This window comes from Callospermophilus lateralis, chromosome 3 (genome assembly GCF_048772815.1).
Source record: "Callospermophilus lateralis isolate mCalLat2 chromosome 3, mCalLat2.hap1, whole genome shotgun sequence".
Taxonomy (NCBI): domain Eukaryota; kingdom Metazoa; phylum Chordata; class Mammalia; order Rodentia; family Sciuridae; genus Callospermophilus; species Callospermophilus lateralis.
Window position 1 is genome coordinate 177,016,989 of NC_135307.1, and position 18,780 is coordinate 177,035,768.

Consider the following 18,780-nt stretch of genomic DNA (forward strand, 5'->3'; position numbering starts at 1 on the left):
GAACTTTTGATCCTCCTATCTCAGCCCCATTATTGTCTGAGATTGCACCACACCTTAACTACTTGTTCAATCAAAGGCCTGGGTTCATTCCCCAGTACCACCACCTACCTGCCCCCCCCATTCAATAGAAAAAAATAAAATGTATGGGAGACACAGGCCAATCAGTTTTAAACCATACATTTCTTAAAATGACATAGTGTGTCAGGAGTTGATGACTTCAATCTAATTCAATGGCCATTTTTAACTTTTTCTATGCATCAAAGTTCAAGGCAGAGGTTCAAAGCCTGCCTCAGCAATGCCAAGGTGCTAGCCAATTCAGTGAGACCAACTCTAAATACCTGGCCTGGAACTTGCAGTTCTGCCTCTCCCAATCACTGAAATTACAAGTGTTCTACCACACACCAACTCTTTTCTTGAATTTTGAGAAGTTGTCCAGGTAGCTTCAAATCTGTGGTCCTTCGGCCTGAGCCTCCTGAGTAGGTATGGTTACAGTTATGCTCAACTGCCCAGTTATGTTACTGAGCATACAGTTATGCTCAACTGCCCAGTTATGTTACTGAGCATATGTTACTGTTCAGTTGAGCATAACGTTACAGTTATGCTCAACTGAATTTTTCTGTGGTTCACCGATGGACAACTTTGAAAAATCTTATAGGACATGGTATAGAAATGGGAGTAAAACTTCAGGAGGGGCTGGGGTTGTGGCTCAGCAGTAGAACACTCGACTAACACATGAGGGGCCCTGGCTTCAATCCTCAGCACCACATAAAAATGAATGGAATAAAAGTTAATGTGTCCTACTATGGTATCAGGAGATTCTTTGGGAGAAAAAAATATATTGAAAGAATGTGTCCCTGCACCTAAAACACTGGAACGTGCTATTGATTTGAATTTTTTCCTCAAATAGTACAGTGAAGATTTGTCCGCCAAGATGGCCAGACAATAGACAACATAAAAACCAACCAGGTTGAGAAGGACTCAGTAAACTTGCTTCATTTTCTCTATTTGGATACATGGACTTAAAAAGTACAATGCTAGGCTAGAGTAATGATGCTGTGAAGGAACTGACAGGGACTGTATAAGGGTACGAATTTCCCCAGACTACACATGAAGAATCATTTCACCACTAGAAGTCAAACAAGCTTTTACCCTATTCTTCAGATTCTATGACTTTACAATACTTGAAAAATAAAGATTTCTTATGGCCTTTTTAAGAGAATTTTATTTGAGTGGTTCTTACAAAGATTGTTGCAATATGAAAGTCATTTGTTTGATAGAAATATCAAGCTGTCTTGTCAAACACACTGAAGTAACCCAAAAATATATTTCAGAGCTCACAGAGCTTAAAAAGAGCAAAGATTATATGCAACCAGACAAAACCTATTTCTGCATTTCCTATTTCTTGCTGAGACTTCTTTGCCTTACCAGACTCTTTCAGGAAATGCAGTGATCATTTTGTTTGGAATCTTAAGACACACCAAAACACATAATATTTACAAAGGAACTTTTACAGATACATTAATTGAAAAGATACCATCAAGAAATATAATTTTGAAATCTCCCTTTCTTGCCAAATGATCAAAATGCAAGATGAGATGCTAGCCAAACAGCCCTTTACCTGGCTTGAATCCCCATACACTAAATGTGTATTCCAGAAACCTCTGCAAAACCATGAGTAAAATACCAACATTAGTGAAATGTGAAATGTAACCTGTGTAAAAAGTTAGGCTTCTGAAACATTAAAAACATCATTACATACCTGTCTGCCTTTGTACAGAAAGCACACTTGTTCCCCTAGAGCTATTTCTATAGATCCTTAATGTAATATTCTACATGAACATTTTAAAAGGCAGAACGAGAACAGCTTTGTATACAGTGGGATTTGCTAGTTAGGGAGAATGAGCACACTTCATTCCTGTTAACATTTTTATTTTTTCAAGGTAACAGGAATTGTATACAAATGACAGTAGACCCTTGCCTCTTTATTTTTATCTAAATAAAAGATAACTCAAGATGAATTCTCAAGAAAAAAAAAAGCTATGTACATAAGGGACTATATCTTCCTTCATCGTCTACTTGGAACCAGTAGTTGTGTTGCTGTCATAGAATCAGGGAAGAGGTTGTGGTAAGTTGGAAGAGGTACATAGGCTGCTGTTATCATTTTACCTGATGGGGAAAAAAAAAAAAAAAAGATATTTGTTTAAGCATATTCACTTAAGTTTTACAAACTAACAATCCCTCAGAATGAAAATGAAACTCACCAGCAAACCACCTGCCATGCAACGCATTGACAGCAGCAATAGCTGCAGCAATTGAGGGGCACTTCACATACACATTGCCCTAAAATGTAAACAATAACACAAAGGTAAAGACATCCCTATAAACAATTTGGACCTGCACAGATTTATTCAAGGTACCTACAGAAAAACCCAATATTTTATTTGATAACCATAAAATGTATTAAATAACTTATTACAAAGGCTAATATGCATATCTCAAATTTTCCTGAATTTTGCCCTATAATATCTTTGACTCTGATCCGAAAGCTAGAAATGACTCAAGATATGAGGATTTCATGGCAGGCTCTTAATATCACCAGTAACTGATTTATAATAAGACTCAGTCAATTGGGGTAAAAATGGGAGTTCATAACCCACTTGAATCTAATGTATGAAATATGATACGTCAAGAGCTTTGTAATGTTTCGAACAATCAAAAAAAAAAAAAAAAGACTCTGGTCAATGTTTTGATTATATTGGAGGGCATATTTGGTCATGATGTTAAAGCTCTTTTCATAAATAACCATTGTAATCAAAGAGAGTGGCCATAAAATACTTTTTTAGAGATAGAAATACCTGAGCAGAATTCTTGTCAACGTAAATATGAATGACTCCACCATGTTTATTACATTCTTCAATCACATCATCCTTGATCTCTGTATCCCATCCAACTTCTTCTTCTCTGAAACAAAGTATTAAGTTATATTAGATATTTGGAGAACATAAGAATCCAGACACACTGGCACATGCCTGTCATCCAGTGATTTAGGAGGTTGAGAAAGAAAGAAGGATCGCAAGTTGAAAGCCAGCCTCAGCAATTCAGTGAGGCCCTCAGTGACTTAGCAACACCCTTTGTCAAAATAAAACAAAAAGGGCTGGAATGACAAATGAACAGAGGGGCTAAGGTTATGGCTTAGCCACGGAGCACTCCCCTATCACATTCAAGGCTCTATGTGGTACTCTATCCTCAGTACCACATAAGAATAAATAAAGTTATTGTGTCCATCTACAACTGAAAAATAAATTAATGTCAGCAATTGAGGAGGCTGAGGCAAGAGGATCCCAAGTTCTGGCCCAACCTCAGCAATTTAGCAAGAACTTGCTGTCAAAATTAAGAGGGCTCTGTGTATAGCTTGGTGGTACAGTGGTTGACTGGAGTGCAGGAGTCCATGGGTTTTAAACCCTAGCATCTCCAAGAAAGAAATTTGCTATTTCATGCCCTGCATCCATCAATAGACACTTTAAATTAAATAAATAAATTAAATTAATAAATCAATAGACACTGAAAACTTAAATTTCAAAGTTAAAAGCTAGTGAGAGGGTAAACTGATGATAGAAGTAAATCCCGAATGGAAATGCAAAGTATAAAATCATTTAGAAAAACATAGGGAAAATCTCCATAGTTTTAATTTATCCTAATCTTACAAATGTAACCATTATAAAAGGACTACACAAAAAATACCTAAAATTTATAATATTTAAAAATTTTGTACTTTTTCAATTTAGAATAATGAAAATATCCTATATGCTACCTTATAAACTGAATATTACAGTTTTCAAAGAACATTTTTTTGGGGGGAGGCTGTGCTGGGGATTGAACCCAGGGAGGCAATCACCCTACCAACTGAGCTTTATCCTAGCCCTCAAAGAACACTCTTTGAAACTTGATCAAAGCATACTTACGTTTGAGGGTTAAACATGTTAGAGAGTTGGAAACACTGTGTTGCAAGTGGCTGAACAGAGGCAGCTGCAGCTAAAGCTGAAGCTAAAACACAAAAAAATGGAGAAAAAAAAAAAAAAAAAAAAACCAAAGAGACAAATTACTTTCATGGAAAATGCATGAGAATATCCCTGATAAATAAAATAAATGCTTATCCCAATGTTTAAGGATGTCACTCACTCTATAGTTACCGCACTAATCTACAACTACAGTCACAAATTATCACCAGATTAATTATAATGCTTAATAAAATGTAATTTTTTTTACATTGCTTAGAGAATAATGACAATGTTTAATACACATGCAATGTTTTCACCCAAATATTTTCTTCAATCTGTGGTTGGGTGAATCCTTCCTTAGGGAACAAACACAGAAGGACACTATCCTTTACTTTAGGTGCCAAAAAACAGGCGACCTACAAACAGACATTCTGCAATTTGTATGAGCAAATTTTGTGGTCTTCCTGCTTTTGCCTCCCAAGTACCTGGGTTTACAGGCATGCAACCATGCTCAACTTGGCAGTATTATGTTTACAGGGAAAATTAAACTTTCTGTGTGATCTAAATCAACTCAAAAAAATGGAATCTCAATATAAATAAATCAAGGAAGATGATAAATAAAATACTGTTTCTGCAGAATTGCTGCATTTTATACCCACATAAAAAATAAAACCCTTTGAAATGCCAATGAAATCTACAACTTTCTAACATACTTTCTTTGAAATACAAAACCTTAATAAAATTAGACTTCAAAAATAAAATGCATAAAATAAGGCACTTAATATCCAATGAAAATAAATCCTATTGAATTAAACAAGTATACTTTTATAATATAAAAAACACGAAAATGAGCGGCATATCTGCAATATCCATTTCTAAAATTTTAAAAGGAACACTAATATTCAAATTAAAATACATATTTGAAATCTGAAGTTAACACATTCCAAAATATTTGCTTGTGTGATTTACAAAATTATCAGTAGCAGTTACAGAACTCACCGTAATCATATTATCTGACCAAATTTCATTCCAATGCATAAAAACAAACAAAGCTAAGGACAGAACAATTCATTAAGAAATTATGGTAATTAAAATGAACAATCACCTGAGGAAGTATTAGAAATATACCACTAAATAAAGGTAGTGCTAGGCATAAAATATATTATAAAAGAATGATTGTTTCTGGTAGAATTTTCCTTACAAGAACAACTGTTATCCTTTTGTAAAGGAATATTTTGTTTATTTTTTGTTTTGTTTTTACAAAACTGGAGATTAAACCCAGGGTTTGGCAATTATTAGGCAGGCACAGACATTGCCACTGAGCTATATATGCAGCACATTAAGCTGCATTTTAAATAAAAAATCTTTGTCTGTTTACATTTCCTTCAACAAACACTGCTTTCTTCCATAAACTTTGTATTACAAAAATCCTACAATAACTGTGTCAAATTCCACTGGGGAAAGATAAAAACATTGAAGATATAATCAGGCACAGTAGTGCAAGAATGTAATCTGAGCTACTTGGCTATCTGATCTAAGAGGATCACTTGGGCTCAGTAGTTCCAGTTCAACCTCAATAACAAACCTCCAAAAAATCTCTAAGCTTTAAGAAAAACTGAAGAACAATATGAGTAGCTTAAAATATTTTCAAGTATATTTGGAACAACCAGAAGGTCTTCAACAATTGACAGAGACCAGCGTTTTCTGCTTTCACAAATACAATGTGAAAACAAAAATATTAAGAGCATATACTATAGAAACATTATGGCTCAAACTACATCACATGAAGAATCCAATGAAAGAATAGGACAATACTCTATTCTACCTTTTAAAAATCTGTTAAAGAACACCAAGTACATCTCATTTGCAGGAAAAATTAAAAGTATGTGTTTAATTTTAAACTATCAAGGAACACAATAGATATTATTCATATAAAATCCTATTATTTTTTTCTTGAATAGGATTTTATAAAACAATAGGATATTCCTATGAAAAGATACTAAATTTAAACCACAAAATGTTCTTGCCTGCCATTTGGCAGATTAACTTGACAATTACAAAAGAAAAAAAGAGAGAGTATACAATATTTTCAATATACATGCAATTTAGATCAAAAAAGACCACTCATGACTTTATATGGGCTTACACAAATGAATGACATCAGAATACCATTCTTTAAAATCATCTTTCATGTTTTGAAAGACTATTCTACTAAATAACAATTAACAGAATATTTTGTTTTCTGAAATCTATAAAAGTTCCATTAACACTCAAAACACATAAAAATAAGAGGTTGAATTTTTTTTTGGTGGTGCTGAGAATATACTGCTGGCATGCTAGGTCAGCAGTCTACCATAGGACTATACTCTCAGCCCAAGGCTAAAAATATTAATAAGAAAGTTAAAAGTCATGCAACTATGTCTTATTCCATTTAATTGTAATTTAACAACAAATAATAATTATAAGCAGTTCAACTCACCTTCAGTCTGTTGGGAAAGTCGTGTTTGCAAATCTATAACAAAAGAGAATTCTACAGCTCAGTGCAGGAACAATGAAGAGCCTCAACTAACAGGGTAAATGTCAGGAAAGCTTTAATAAAAGAGGACTATAACAGCAGGGTTTATTAAAATGAACTTAGTAAAACCTGGCAGCAAAACCTCCTTCCCCATTCCTCATTAACAAGGCTTTGGGGCCTTTATTTTCCCTCTTGCACTAGGAAACTTATTCCTTTCTTCCTACTCCAACTACCTTTCTATACTTCAAATATGTTCCACTATACTACTCTCTTAGCTGGAAATAATGGGAAATGGGGAAAGGGGAGCACACCGGTCAGATAATGTGTGAAAAACCCTGATCTTGAGAATTCAATTCCAAGTACTTGGGAAATTATAATATTTTGTTATATCAGTGACTAAAACGTTAAAAAGGTGGTAATAAAACTGTAAACTCATCAAAAGTATAAATCAGAAAGTTGTCAACATATTCAATAATCTCATGTTTCTCTAACAAGAACATCAATTTTGGAAAAGACACTTCCAACAACATGAATGTATACTGACTGTGTTTGACAATTTAATACTTAATTGTCAAGGGTAGCAGAGATGATCACAAATTGATTAAAGTGAACAGTTTTCCAGCCTACTATGAGCTACTATTATGAGGAATGAAATCTATGGGATTTTATTATAACCAATGAAATACTTGGAAAATATAAACATCTAGCCATATTGAAAATACATCACAGAATTTTACAAACATTTTTTCACATAAGCATCACCATTTCCCAAGAAAGCTCTTGGGAAGTAAATGACAACAAGTTTGCCTAATTAAAATGTCACATTGCTATAAAGCTACCTTAAAGGTAAAAAGAAACAAAATACAAATATACAAATTACCTGAAAGTTTCCTATAGTAATTTTCATTAAAATGTGATTGAATTTTGTGGCCCATTATTACCATAGAAGGTTCCTGCTAGAGATAGAAATGACCGGGAAACATAGGCCAAACTTATGGGATCTGTGGCCGAAATTATACTGGGATATATATAATACCTGGGGTCCTAGGTTCTCAAAATTGGCATCTCAGGGAGCTGAATAAATGTTAACTGGAGCTTGTTGAAGGAACTTGAATACATGATCATAGGAATACTGTCAATAAACCTTAAATAATAACACAAATTGTCGCATAGATATTAGAAATCCATGCTATGCAGTATTTATCAATCTCATTTTCAATAAATCATTTTTGAGGCGATTCCTGACATACTAGGAAACAAAACATGGTTTATAATCGTATTTTATTTTAGGACTATTAAGCTACTACAACAATAAATAATGAATAATATAATGATAATCCAAACTTGGTTTCAAAGTAACTACTTTGAAAGATATAGGAATAAGAGTCTCAATCACAGTAAAAATGTATCAATTTAATTTCAATGTGGTCATTTGAAGGGTTTATGAAAACCACCTTTACAAAAACTCTTCACAGAATGTGCTTGTAGCTCAACAGTCAAGCAATCACCAACATGTGGGAGGCTCTGGATCATTCCTCAGCATCACGTTAAAATAAAGGTACTGTGACCAACTAAAATATATATTAAAAAATATCTAAAAAATAGAATATATATATTTAAAAAAAAACACATTCCGTTTAGAAATATTCAGCTAAGACTTATTAACTCAGAAAAAATCAGCCAACCACATAATAAATTACACAGGAGTGCAGTAGTGGACACCTTTAATCTCATCAGGTTGGGAGGTAGATTCAAAAGGATCAAAAATTCAAATCCACCATCAACGCAAAGGAGCCTATCTCTAAATAAAATATAAGAACAGAACTTAGGATGTGAGTCAATGATTAAGAATGCCTGAGTTAAATTCTCAGTACAAAGGAAAAAGAAAACATGCCAGTACAAAGGAAAAACAAACGAACAAAAACATAAGCATGCACCCAGGAAACTGCAAAAATAAAATAAAATAAAATAAAAATAGTCATAGTGAGCATACTATGGAACATCAAAAATTACTTTAAAAAACAGCTAAAAATATTTATATAGGAATTTACAATCAGGGTATGACTCGTATTATCACTATAAATTCCATGAAGGTAGGGCACAAAATCTTTGTTACTATCATCTACTAGAATATCTAGGATATAGTTGACAAACATTTTCTAAACTATCAAAGAATGACATGTACAGTAATAAAAGGGGATAGTTTTCAGGTTTAATAAAAAAAAAAAAAAACCCTATCAAATCCTAAGAAAAGTTATATTTCATAAAGAGATGCATTTACAGCAAGTGGTGTTCTATGACCATTCAGTCACTATACAAAATTAAATTGGTAATATTTATTATTTTGTGGTGCTGAGGACTGAAGCCAGGGCCTTATGCATTTGAGGCAAGCACTCTACCAAATGAGCTATATAATATCCCCAGCCTTTAAATTGGTAATAATCTGAAAGGTAAAAAATAATAATGCACTTAAACAAATGGAATACAGAGAGTTAAGAGAGGCATCAAATACAAAAATGGCCCAATAGTTATGATTTTTCAAAAAGAATACAGCGGCACATTCCTGTAATCCAACTCGCTTGGGAAGGTGAAGATGGAGGATGGAAAGTTGTAAGCCAGCCTCAGCAATGGCAAGGTGTGAAGCACCTCAGTGAGACCCTGTCTCTAAATAAAATACAAAATGGGGCAGTGATATTGCTCAGTGATCATGTGACCCTGAGTTCAATAACTGGTACCAACCACCATCCCACGCCACTCAACCCCCACCCAAGAATACAGTGGCATAATTATCAGAAACACTAGAGACAAACTACAAATCAGGTTAAAAGGTAAGTTATTTAATTGGGCAGGAGGAACAAAAGAAATTCAAAGGCATATTCTCAAAGTCCTCAAACACTTCTAGCTATCCACCAGGAAAGCAAATAACAAAATAACAAAACACACCTCCCTTAATAATAATAATAATGCTCTCCATTAAAAAGATAAGGTTTGTATTGTAACAAAAACCATGAAGCAAAAAACTGTCAGTTCTCCTGTTTTTTTCTTATTTCTCCAAGAATGTCATTCCCCAAATAAAAATCCTAATGATATTAAGAAAGCAATTATCTCATACACTGTTACTTTTGCAATTATTTGAAGTTTAAGGATCTATTGTTTTCACAACTCAAACATTATTGAAAAGAAATGTTTTCATCCTCATTATATCAACTTGTGATCTCATCAAGAGTGATATTTTAACCTATCTAAATTTATATTAATTCCCACTAAAACCTGGGGCATAGATTTCCAATATATCCTGAGAAGTGAATGTTTAGTGGACACAATTCAAACCAAAATGCATACTTCCTTACATGAACTCTAGAAATTTATGCTAAAAGTACTTGATGAATTGAATTCTCAGTTAGTCCTTTTAAATGCAAAAATTTGGCAAATTTTCGAATTAGATGAAAAAAATAAATGATTTCAAATTAGAAAAGATTCAATTCCTACCTGCCACAGCACCAAATGCCAAAGAGCCACTCATTTGTAAAGCCTGCTGGGCTGCTGGTGGAATCTGCAAACCTGTACCTGTAAAAGAATAGATTTACAAGGTAAGTCGTTTAATTTGGCAGAAGGAAAGAAGAGAAATTCAGAGGCACATTCTCTAAATGTCCTCAAACACTTCTAGTTTACTATGCTAAGAACAAGAGAAACAAAGTTTTCTGGATCCATATTACCACTTTCACCTAAGTCAGAAATAAGAAAAGGTATAATACCTAAAACTAAAGTTTTTCATCAGTACATCTGTAAAAAATTATGACAAACACCATGAGAAACATACCCTCAGCAAGTCTTGCCATTAATTGGAGACGACCAGTTGTTCCCAAGTCAATTCCAGTCCTTTCCAGTTCGTCACTATCCAAAAACGAACTAGCACTAGAAGCATCAGTACGTTCAGTAACATGACCAACTTTCATTGGCCTTCCTGCTAGTTCAAATCCATTAAGTTGTTCCAAAGCCTTTTTGGCACATTCTGAGTCAGAAAACTACAATTGGGGAGGGAAAGGAGAGGAGATTCACAACATTTTATTTATACACATACACATACCCTAAAAATATAATGACTACCAGGTAGATAGGGAAATAGATTTCAAGATTTAAGTAACAGATCAGACCTTAAAATTATACAAATTAAAATCAGAATTTATTGACAAATAATTTCAATGAAAGAAAAGATATTATTTTAGGGTTGGCAATATGGGATATTAATAACAAAATGTGAAAAGTAATTTTTCAAAAACCAAAATGCTTTTTAAAATTTTTTTGACCCCTATGAATTGAACCCATGGGTGCTTCATCACTGAGGTATATCCCCAAGCCTATTTTTAAAATGTTGATAAGATTTTTTTCCACTCATGAAGGAAAACACAATGAGAAAATTTCAGGGACTGGGGATGTGGCTCAAGCGGTAGTGTGCTCGCCTTGCATGCACGCAGCACCACATACAAATAAAATAAATTATGTCTGCCGAAAACTAAAAAAATAAATATTAAAAAAAAATTTCTGCCAGGCATAAAGATGCATACTATAATTCCCAGGACGCCTCCAAAACAAACAAACAAACACTATAAAGACTATGGATGTGATCCCAGGGTTTAATTACCTTTAGAAAATAACAATTATGCTTACTGAGATCATAATTGTATATGCTAGTTAAATGAAAAGATATCAACCATTTAATACAAATATGCCATGCAAATAATTTATATAATCTAATTTTATATATAACTATACAACAATAGAACGTTCATGAATAATTTGGTAAAATATAAGTCTTCTAATAAAAACGGTTCTACAGACCAAACTCAATATAATCCTTGTATTTCTAAATTACTGAATATTTTATTACCTAGCATACAATACTCAAATCTGATAAAAATTACAGGAAAAAAATCTAAATATATCCACTTAACAAAACTCCTATTCAAACCCTGGTACGGTACCCCCCCCCAAAAAAAAGATTAATATCAGGCTAAAGGCGGTATTGCCGAGGCTGGCTTTGAACTCACACTCCTCCTGACTCAGCCTCTCATGCTACTGGGATTATAGGCATGGGCCACACCCAGCTATAACTCCTTTTTTTGAAAAATGAAAGAGGATAACCATGCTGATGTTATTAAGAAACACAATGCTGGTGTACTACATTTTCTAAATAGCTTTTCTCCTTTCACAAATATATTAAGGTAGAGTTGGACTAAAACAGACATAAGAATTTTATTTATTTGGTAGCAGGGATTGAACCCAGAGACATATAACAACTGACTCACATGCCCAGCTTGGCCCCCCCCTTTTAACCTAAGAATATAGTTCAGTGTAGAGCATTTGGCCATCATGTATGAGGCCCTTGGTTATACGCCCAGCACCCTACACACACATGAAAAAGTAGAAGCATATCTGTTCTACATTACTCCAACTAACACTTAATAATCCTATTAGAACTGGGCTATCATGATTAGCCACAATCACTTGTAATAAGGCAAACATATGCTTGGTTGTTAGGTATGTATGCATTTTAAAAAGAATTTTAAGTGAAACAAGATATTGTAACAATGTGACACAAGAGAAACAGAATGATATAACAGCTTTCATTAAGATCTGGCTAAGCAAACTGACCACATATTTTAAAAAATCAGATATAATAATAATAGTAGAAAAGCTCCTAATGATGAGATTTAGTATACTTAGTAAGTAGTAACATACAAAGAAATAAAAAGGGTTGGTGATAAGTGGAAGAGCACATACATGCCTACCATGCAAGAGACCTGGGGATTACCGGTGTGGTCAAAAAAGTAAATAAAACATGAAAAGAAAATGACTACTATTACCAAATTTAAGCAATTTGAAAACAGTAACTAAATCTACATTCCTGGAGGGGGAGAATCACCTGAATATAGTTCCATTATGCTATTTATTTCAAAGTCATATGTTAACATGTCAATTACTTACTGTAATAAATCCATAACCCTTAGAGCGACCTGTTTCACTATCCATCATGAGCTGGATACTTTCAATCTAAAAAGAAATGTCATAATTATTTAAGTCAACAATAGAAAAAAAGCATAGTATACATAGACAATTCAAAAAATTCTCCTCCCAATAGAAAAAACTGAAAACTTCTCATAACCCTTAATTGAAAAAAAAAAAAAAAAAAAAAAGCAGCTCTAGAAAATTCGTTGAGCAAGAAGTTATACACCGAAGGGTGGAAATAAAATTAAGATTGTCTTAAGTAGTTGGGAGTATTGTTGTGATAGGCACAGCACACAACTTCCAAATTGTAGAGCCTGGGTTTGATTCCCAATGCCAAGTAAAATAATTGTCTTTTTATTCAGGGAAAAAAAAAAGTTTAAGGCCTTTCTAAAATAACACCAGATGCTGGAAACAAAATAAATATTCTATGTCCTTTCCATATCAGGGATGGGGGAAGGCTAGAGACTGAACTCAGGACAACTCAACCACTGATCCATAAACCCCCAGCAATTTTCTTGTATTTTATTAAGAGATAAGGTCTTACTGAGTTGCTTAGCACCTTGCTTTTGCTGAGGCTGGCTTTGAACTTGAGATCCTCCTACCTGAGCCTCCCAAGGCACTGGGATTACACCCATGCACCACCATGCCTGCCTACAGACACTTATTTTTTAAAAAAAGTTTCAACAGGCTATACACTGAATATAGTGATTAGTGGACACCAAATATACTAAAAATCATTAGCCTGTTTACTTACAATAAGTTAACTTCATGGTTTGTCAATTATAACAATTAAACTGTCCCTAAAAGCTGCCCATATTAAAAAAGAAAGGCAAAGAAAAATTCAAATATAATACCTATATTATTTAGTGTTTTGGTTGGTGGTTTCAACCTTTTTGTGTTGTGGTAACTGAGCAAAATGTACACGTTGATAGTGGCACTGCTACACTTCCAATAAAGCACCCCCAACAATAACAAGCCTTTTATAACTGATTTGGATGCCATGGTGCACGCCTCTAAGCCCAGTGGCTAAGGAGTCTCAAACAAGAGGATCACAATTTCAAAGCCAGCCTCAGCAATAGCTAAGATCTAAGAAACTCAGTGACACCCTATCTCTAAATAAAATACAAAATAGGGCTGGGGATGTGGCTCAATGGTTGAATGTCCTGAGTTCAAACCCTGGTTCAATCCCCCCAAAGATTAATATTAGGCTAAGGGCGGTGGTGCATGCCTGTAATCCCAGCAATGCACAAATACAAGAACAGCCTTGGCAACATAGAAAGATTACAAATAAAAAAAATAAAAAGGGTTGCAAAAATAGCTGTGATAGCCTGTGGGTTCAATCCATAGTACATACTCGCCCCCATGTGTTTGTCCATTGTAAGATATTGATTCTGTCAGAATAATTTAATTACTTAACTTAGTAGTAGAGAAGCTTCTCCACATACCACTAGAATTGTAGTATGGGGAACAACCTCCCAAAACAAAATATGATCTAATTCAAAATGCACAGCATAACCATTTATCCTTAATGATTTTTAAAAAAATTGATTCCCTAGAATAACAAATTCTACATACAGAAACTGTTCTTTACTACATTTGGGTAAAGAACTTCTAAAACATCCATTGATGTACTTACTCTTCCAAATGGCTCAAAGATTCCCCGAAGCATATCTTCAGTTATGTTAAAGTGTAATGAGCCCACATAAAGTCTCATAGGTCCTGCACTTCCCTTTTGTAAATTGTTTGCCATTGCTGCAGCTCTGTTTTTTTCTGCCTACAAGAAAAATATGAACAAATCCATAACAAACAGTGCTAATATGAACAAATCCATAACAAACAGTGACATGCTCAATGACAACCACAGCCAAGATTAGAGACACAAATATGCTAAGTAAATAAGGTACAAAAAAAAAAAACCTATAAATCACTTTAGAAGGAAAAAAAATCAGAAACAGAATGCAGTTTACAGATTACCATAAACTAAAGAAAGAGAACAGAGAATTATGGGTAAAGAATATACTTTCTGCTCAATGTTATGCAACGTTCTGATGACACATAGTGGTAATGGCATTGAACTGAATGCTTAATAGCTGAAATGTATGTTTTATAATAAAATCAATTTAAGTATATGCAAGTCATACATAAAGCTCATACCATATTTCATAAGCAAGGGGCTGGAGATATAGCTCAGTTGGTAGAGTGCTTGCCTTGCATACACAAGGCTCTGGGTTCAATCCCCAGCGCCCCACCACACACACAAATACACAAAATCCACATTTCATATGTAAAATTAAATCCACCATAAAACTATATTTTACATTCTGACACAAGGATCTTGTCTGGTCACAAACTAGTATGTACATTCAGTAATTAGTATCTTTATGAGAGGTCACAGTTTTATTCACATACAGTTACTGGGTTTCTTCTTATTCATTCTGACAAATAACTTGAGCTAGGATTATTTATTTTTTAAATTTTTTGGTAACTGTAGATGGACGGAATGCCTTTCAAAAAACGTGGTGTGCTAAGGAGTGAACACAGTGCCTCATACATGCTAGGCAAGCTCTCTGCAACTGAGCCATTGCCTCAGTCCAACCTATGATTATTTTCCTATCCAGTTTACAAAGACCATTACTCAGGATTAATATTCAAGAATACAAAAGAACATATAATACAACGGTAAAAAGCAATCTAACAAGTAATTTGGCTATACCTACAGTTTAGCAGTTAACAGTAGACATGACATACTCTATCAAGTTTGTACGCAACTTAAAAAGCATCATGTAATTTTGAAGAACTGAAGACTTATGGAGTAATGAATGTATTTCAGTAACTGAAAAGCAAACAACTTTAGGTGATTCAGGAGGCTGATAACTGAGCTCAAAATGGATAAATGAGCTCAAGACCAACTTAACCAACTTAGTGATTAACTTAAGTCTGTCTCAAATGGTGCTTAGAAGGACTGGTTTTCCGGCTTAGTGGTAGACCAAATGCTTAGCACGTGTGAGGCACCAAAGTGGATCATCAGAACTACATAAAGTTATTCAAAACACACACACACACACAGAGACAGTACTGGGATGCAGCTCAGCTGAAAAAAAAGTGAGCCTGATTCAGACATTTAGGATTAAAAGAGAAAAAGATTGGCCATGAAAAGAAAAAGCTGCAGGAGGCGGAGGCAGGAGAATCATAGAGTTCAAAGCCAAGTCTTGAAAAAGGGGGTTGCTAAGCAACTCAGTGAAATCCTCTCTATAAATACAAAAAAGGGCTGGGGAGGTGTCTCGGTAGTGGAGTGTCCCTTAGTTCAAACCCCAGTTCAGCCCACCACCAAAAAAAAGCTGACTAGCAACAGAAAATGGTTGCTTATTTCGTATATACTGAATCCTAAGGATAGTTTCAAAATACATAATCAATAGATTTAGGCATCCTGATTTTCTGTGTACAAAATAACTAAAATATGAATGTAAATTCATTTCCACAAAGCAATACTCAAATACTATGAGATATCAATAAATCATAAACTGAATATTAAACAAAAATACTTCAAATGAGATTTTAACATCTTACCTAATCTGGAACAAGGGTACACATCTATAATCCCAGTAACCTGGGAAGCTAAGGTGGGAAGATCCCATGTTCAGCAACTTAGTGAAGGGTTAAGTCCTTAGTGAGTCTCACAAAAGGGGGAAAGGGGATTGGCTGGTCTGTAGTTCAGAGATAATGTGTTACCACATTCTATCCCAAATACCCCACCCCCCAAAAAGCCTTATGTTCAAAAGAATCTTGTAACCAATGGTTTCAAACTACTCTATTCAAAAAAAAAAAAAAAAAATTGCATGAGTATGTATTTTCACAGTAAAAGTATATTACTATTTAATGATAGAAGATTCTTTTTCTTTTTCCCTTCAGACCTCACTGGTGTGAGCAACCCAGCCACCAGTAAAGACATTACTTAATTTTTTTTTTTTTTTTTTTTAGGGCTGGGGCTGTAACTCAGTGGCAGACCACTTGCCTAGAATGTGTTGAGGTACTGGGTTTGATCTTCAGCACCACATAAAAATAAATAAATAAATAAATGGATAAGGGTGCTGTGTCCATCACAACTAAAAACTTTTTTAGGGCTGGTTTGTGTCTCAGTGGTAGAGCTCTTACCTAGCATGTGAGGCACTGGGTTTCTCAGTATCATATATAAATTAAGTAAAGGTCCTTATACAGCTAAAATTTTTTTAAAATTCTTTAAATAAAAATCATACCATTGAAAAGAAAACATTCATTAATCTTTTTTGTACCAGGGATTGAACCCAAGGGCACTTAAATACTGAACAACATTGCCAGCCCATTTTTAAATTGTATTTAGAAACAAGATCTGGGTAAGTTGCTGAGGATGGCTTTACCTGGTGATCCTCCTGAGCTGCAGGGATTACAAGTAACCTTCAGCACTCCTGGGCCCCAAAAGTACTAACTTTTTGCAGGAGCAGGGAATTAAACTGAGTCGTATCCACAGCCCTATTTTGTATTTTATTTAGAGACAGGATCTCACTGAGTTGCCTAGCTCTCTTGTTTTTGCTGAGGCTGGCTTTGAACTTGAAATCCTCCTGCCTCAGCCTTCCAAATTACTGGGATTACAGGAATGTGCCACAAGAGTCTAGCCAGAAAATACATTCTTGAGAAAATACATTCAGTTCAGGTCTTTTTTTTTTTCTTGTACAAACTATCAGGCACAGGGATGCTTAAAACTGCGCAATATTCCCACCCCTATTCATTTTGACAGAGTGTTGCTAAAATACTAATCCAAGTTTCTGACGCTGCTGAGATTTCAGGTTTGCACCACGGCGCCCAGCCTTTAACGAAATCAATGTTTATAACTTAGATTAAGGTGCATTTATTTATTTATTAGGGGGTTAGTAGGTATTTAAACAAAAGGCACTCTACCATTGAATCACTTCCCAGACCATTTTATTGAGACAAGGTCTTGTCAACTTTCTTTTGGCCTCGCTGAACTGCTGAATATGACTATGAACTGGTGATCCTCTTGATTCAGCCTCTCGATTCACAGGGATTACAGGTGTGTGGCACCAATATGGTGTTAAGAACACAGTAAAACACAGTAGTCACAACAACGTTTCAATAAAGCAACCTAATATCATCTGACTCAAGGTAATGTGATAATTAATGTATATAAAACCTCATCAGGACACAATATCATTTCAGCAAGATTTAGGAGGCTTCCAGTACCAGTAACTCAATTCTTAAGAAAAAAAATTACCTGTGATGCCTGTACTATGATGGGCACTCCTAAAACTCGCTGGCCAGTTAATCCTATTGCTAGAGGCACTGAGCTCACATCGACAAACTCCACATAGGCAATCCCTTTGGAACGTCTTGAATTTCTATCAGAAATCATCCTCACATCTCGAACCTGAAAAGAAAATACACATTTAATACAATTCTGCTTGTGCAATGATGCCCTGTGACCTATATGAATATAATTATTTCAAAAGCAGGCACAAATTACATGAATAGGTTTAGGACAACTCAGTGGTACAACACTTTGTCTATTACTTTGTCAGCCTTTTGTTTGACCCCCAGTACCACATAACACAGGAATGTAAAATATGTATTCAGAAAACAAGGTGCATTGATGATGGAACAAAGTATGAAGAAATAAAGTTCCCTGACTTCAAACTGCAACATGCACAGAGACACAAAAATAGCGATAAATTTCAAGGATTATTGGCCTTCTATTTTTTTTTTTTTTCTTTGTGTTGAGGAGCAAACCCAAGACTTCATGCATACTAAGGATGGTCTCTAATACTCATATCAACCCTTAATCTCTTTCTTTCTTTCCTCTTTTTTTTTTATTTTTCCAGAAGGGGCTTGTTATTTTGCCAGGCTGGCCTCCCAAGTGACTATGACTCCAAGTAACCTCCATTCAGCTAACCCCTCCGTTTTTTCACTTTTCTCACTGACTGGGAATCAAAACATTTTCTCAGAAGGCACAGTGGTGCACAGGTTTAATCACAAGGTGTGCAGACACTGAAGCAAGAAAACTCCATGTTCAAACAAAGTCAGCCTCAGCAACTCTGCAAGACTCTTAGCAAATTCAAAAGACCAGAGGCTGAGGATGTGGCTCAAGCGGTAACACGCTCGCCTGGCATGAAAGGGCGCTGGGTTCGACCCTCAGCACCACATAAAAATAAAATAAAGATGTTGTGTCCACTGAAAATTAAAAAATTCTCTCTCTTAAATAAAAAAAAACCA

General features: G+C 34.7%; 1 protein-coding gene across 8 annotated transcripts in view; it reads right to left on the reverse strand.

Moving 5' to 3' along the window:
• Nucleotides 1-1,210: 1,210 nt before the first annotated feature.
• The window catches only part of Rbm39 (RNA binding motif protein 39), a 32,111-nt gene continuing 14,541 nt past the window's right edge, over nucleotides 1,211-18,780 (reverse strand). For 6 of the 8 annotated variants that reach the window (XM_076851774.2, XM_076851772.2, XM_077109194.1 and 3 more), the window contains 10 exons: nucleotides 17,786-17,938; nucleotides 14,156-14,293; nucleotides 12,499-12,564; nucleotides 10,334-10,538; nucleotides 10,003-10,080; nucleotides 6,478-6,528; nucleotides 3,963-4,044; nucleotides 2,856-2,961; nucleotides 2,262-2,340; nucleotides 1,211-2,166 (listed from right to left, as the gene is read on the reverse strand). In XM_076851774.2, coding sequence (XP_076707889.1) covers nucleotides 2,066-2,166; nucleotides 2,262-2,340; nucleotides 2,856-2,961; nucleotides 3,963-4,044; nucleotides 6,478-6,528; nucleotides 10,003-10,080; nucleotides 10,334-10,538; nucleotides 12,499-12,564; nucleotides 14,156-14,293; nucleotides 17,786-17,938 — 1,059 coding nt within the window. In that variant the 3' untranslated portion in view covers nucleotides 1,211-2,065. The remainder of the gene's footprint in view (nucleotides 2,167-2,261; nucleotides 2,341-2,855; nucleotides 2,962-3,962; nucleotides 4,045-6,477; nucleotides 6,529-10,002; nucleotides 10,081-10,333; nucleotides 10,539-12,498; nucleotides 12,565-14,155; nucleotides 14,294-17,785; nucleotides 17,939-18,780) is intronic. The other 2 variants (XM_076851775.2, XM_076851773.2) reach the window with 1 other exon arrangement.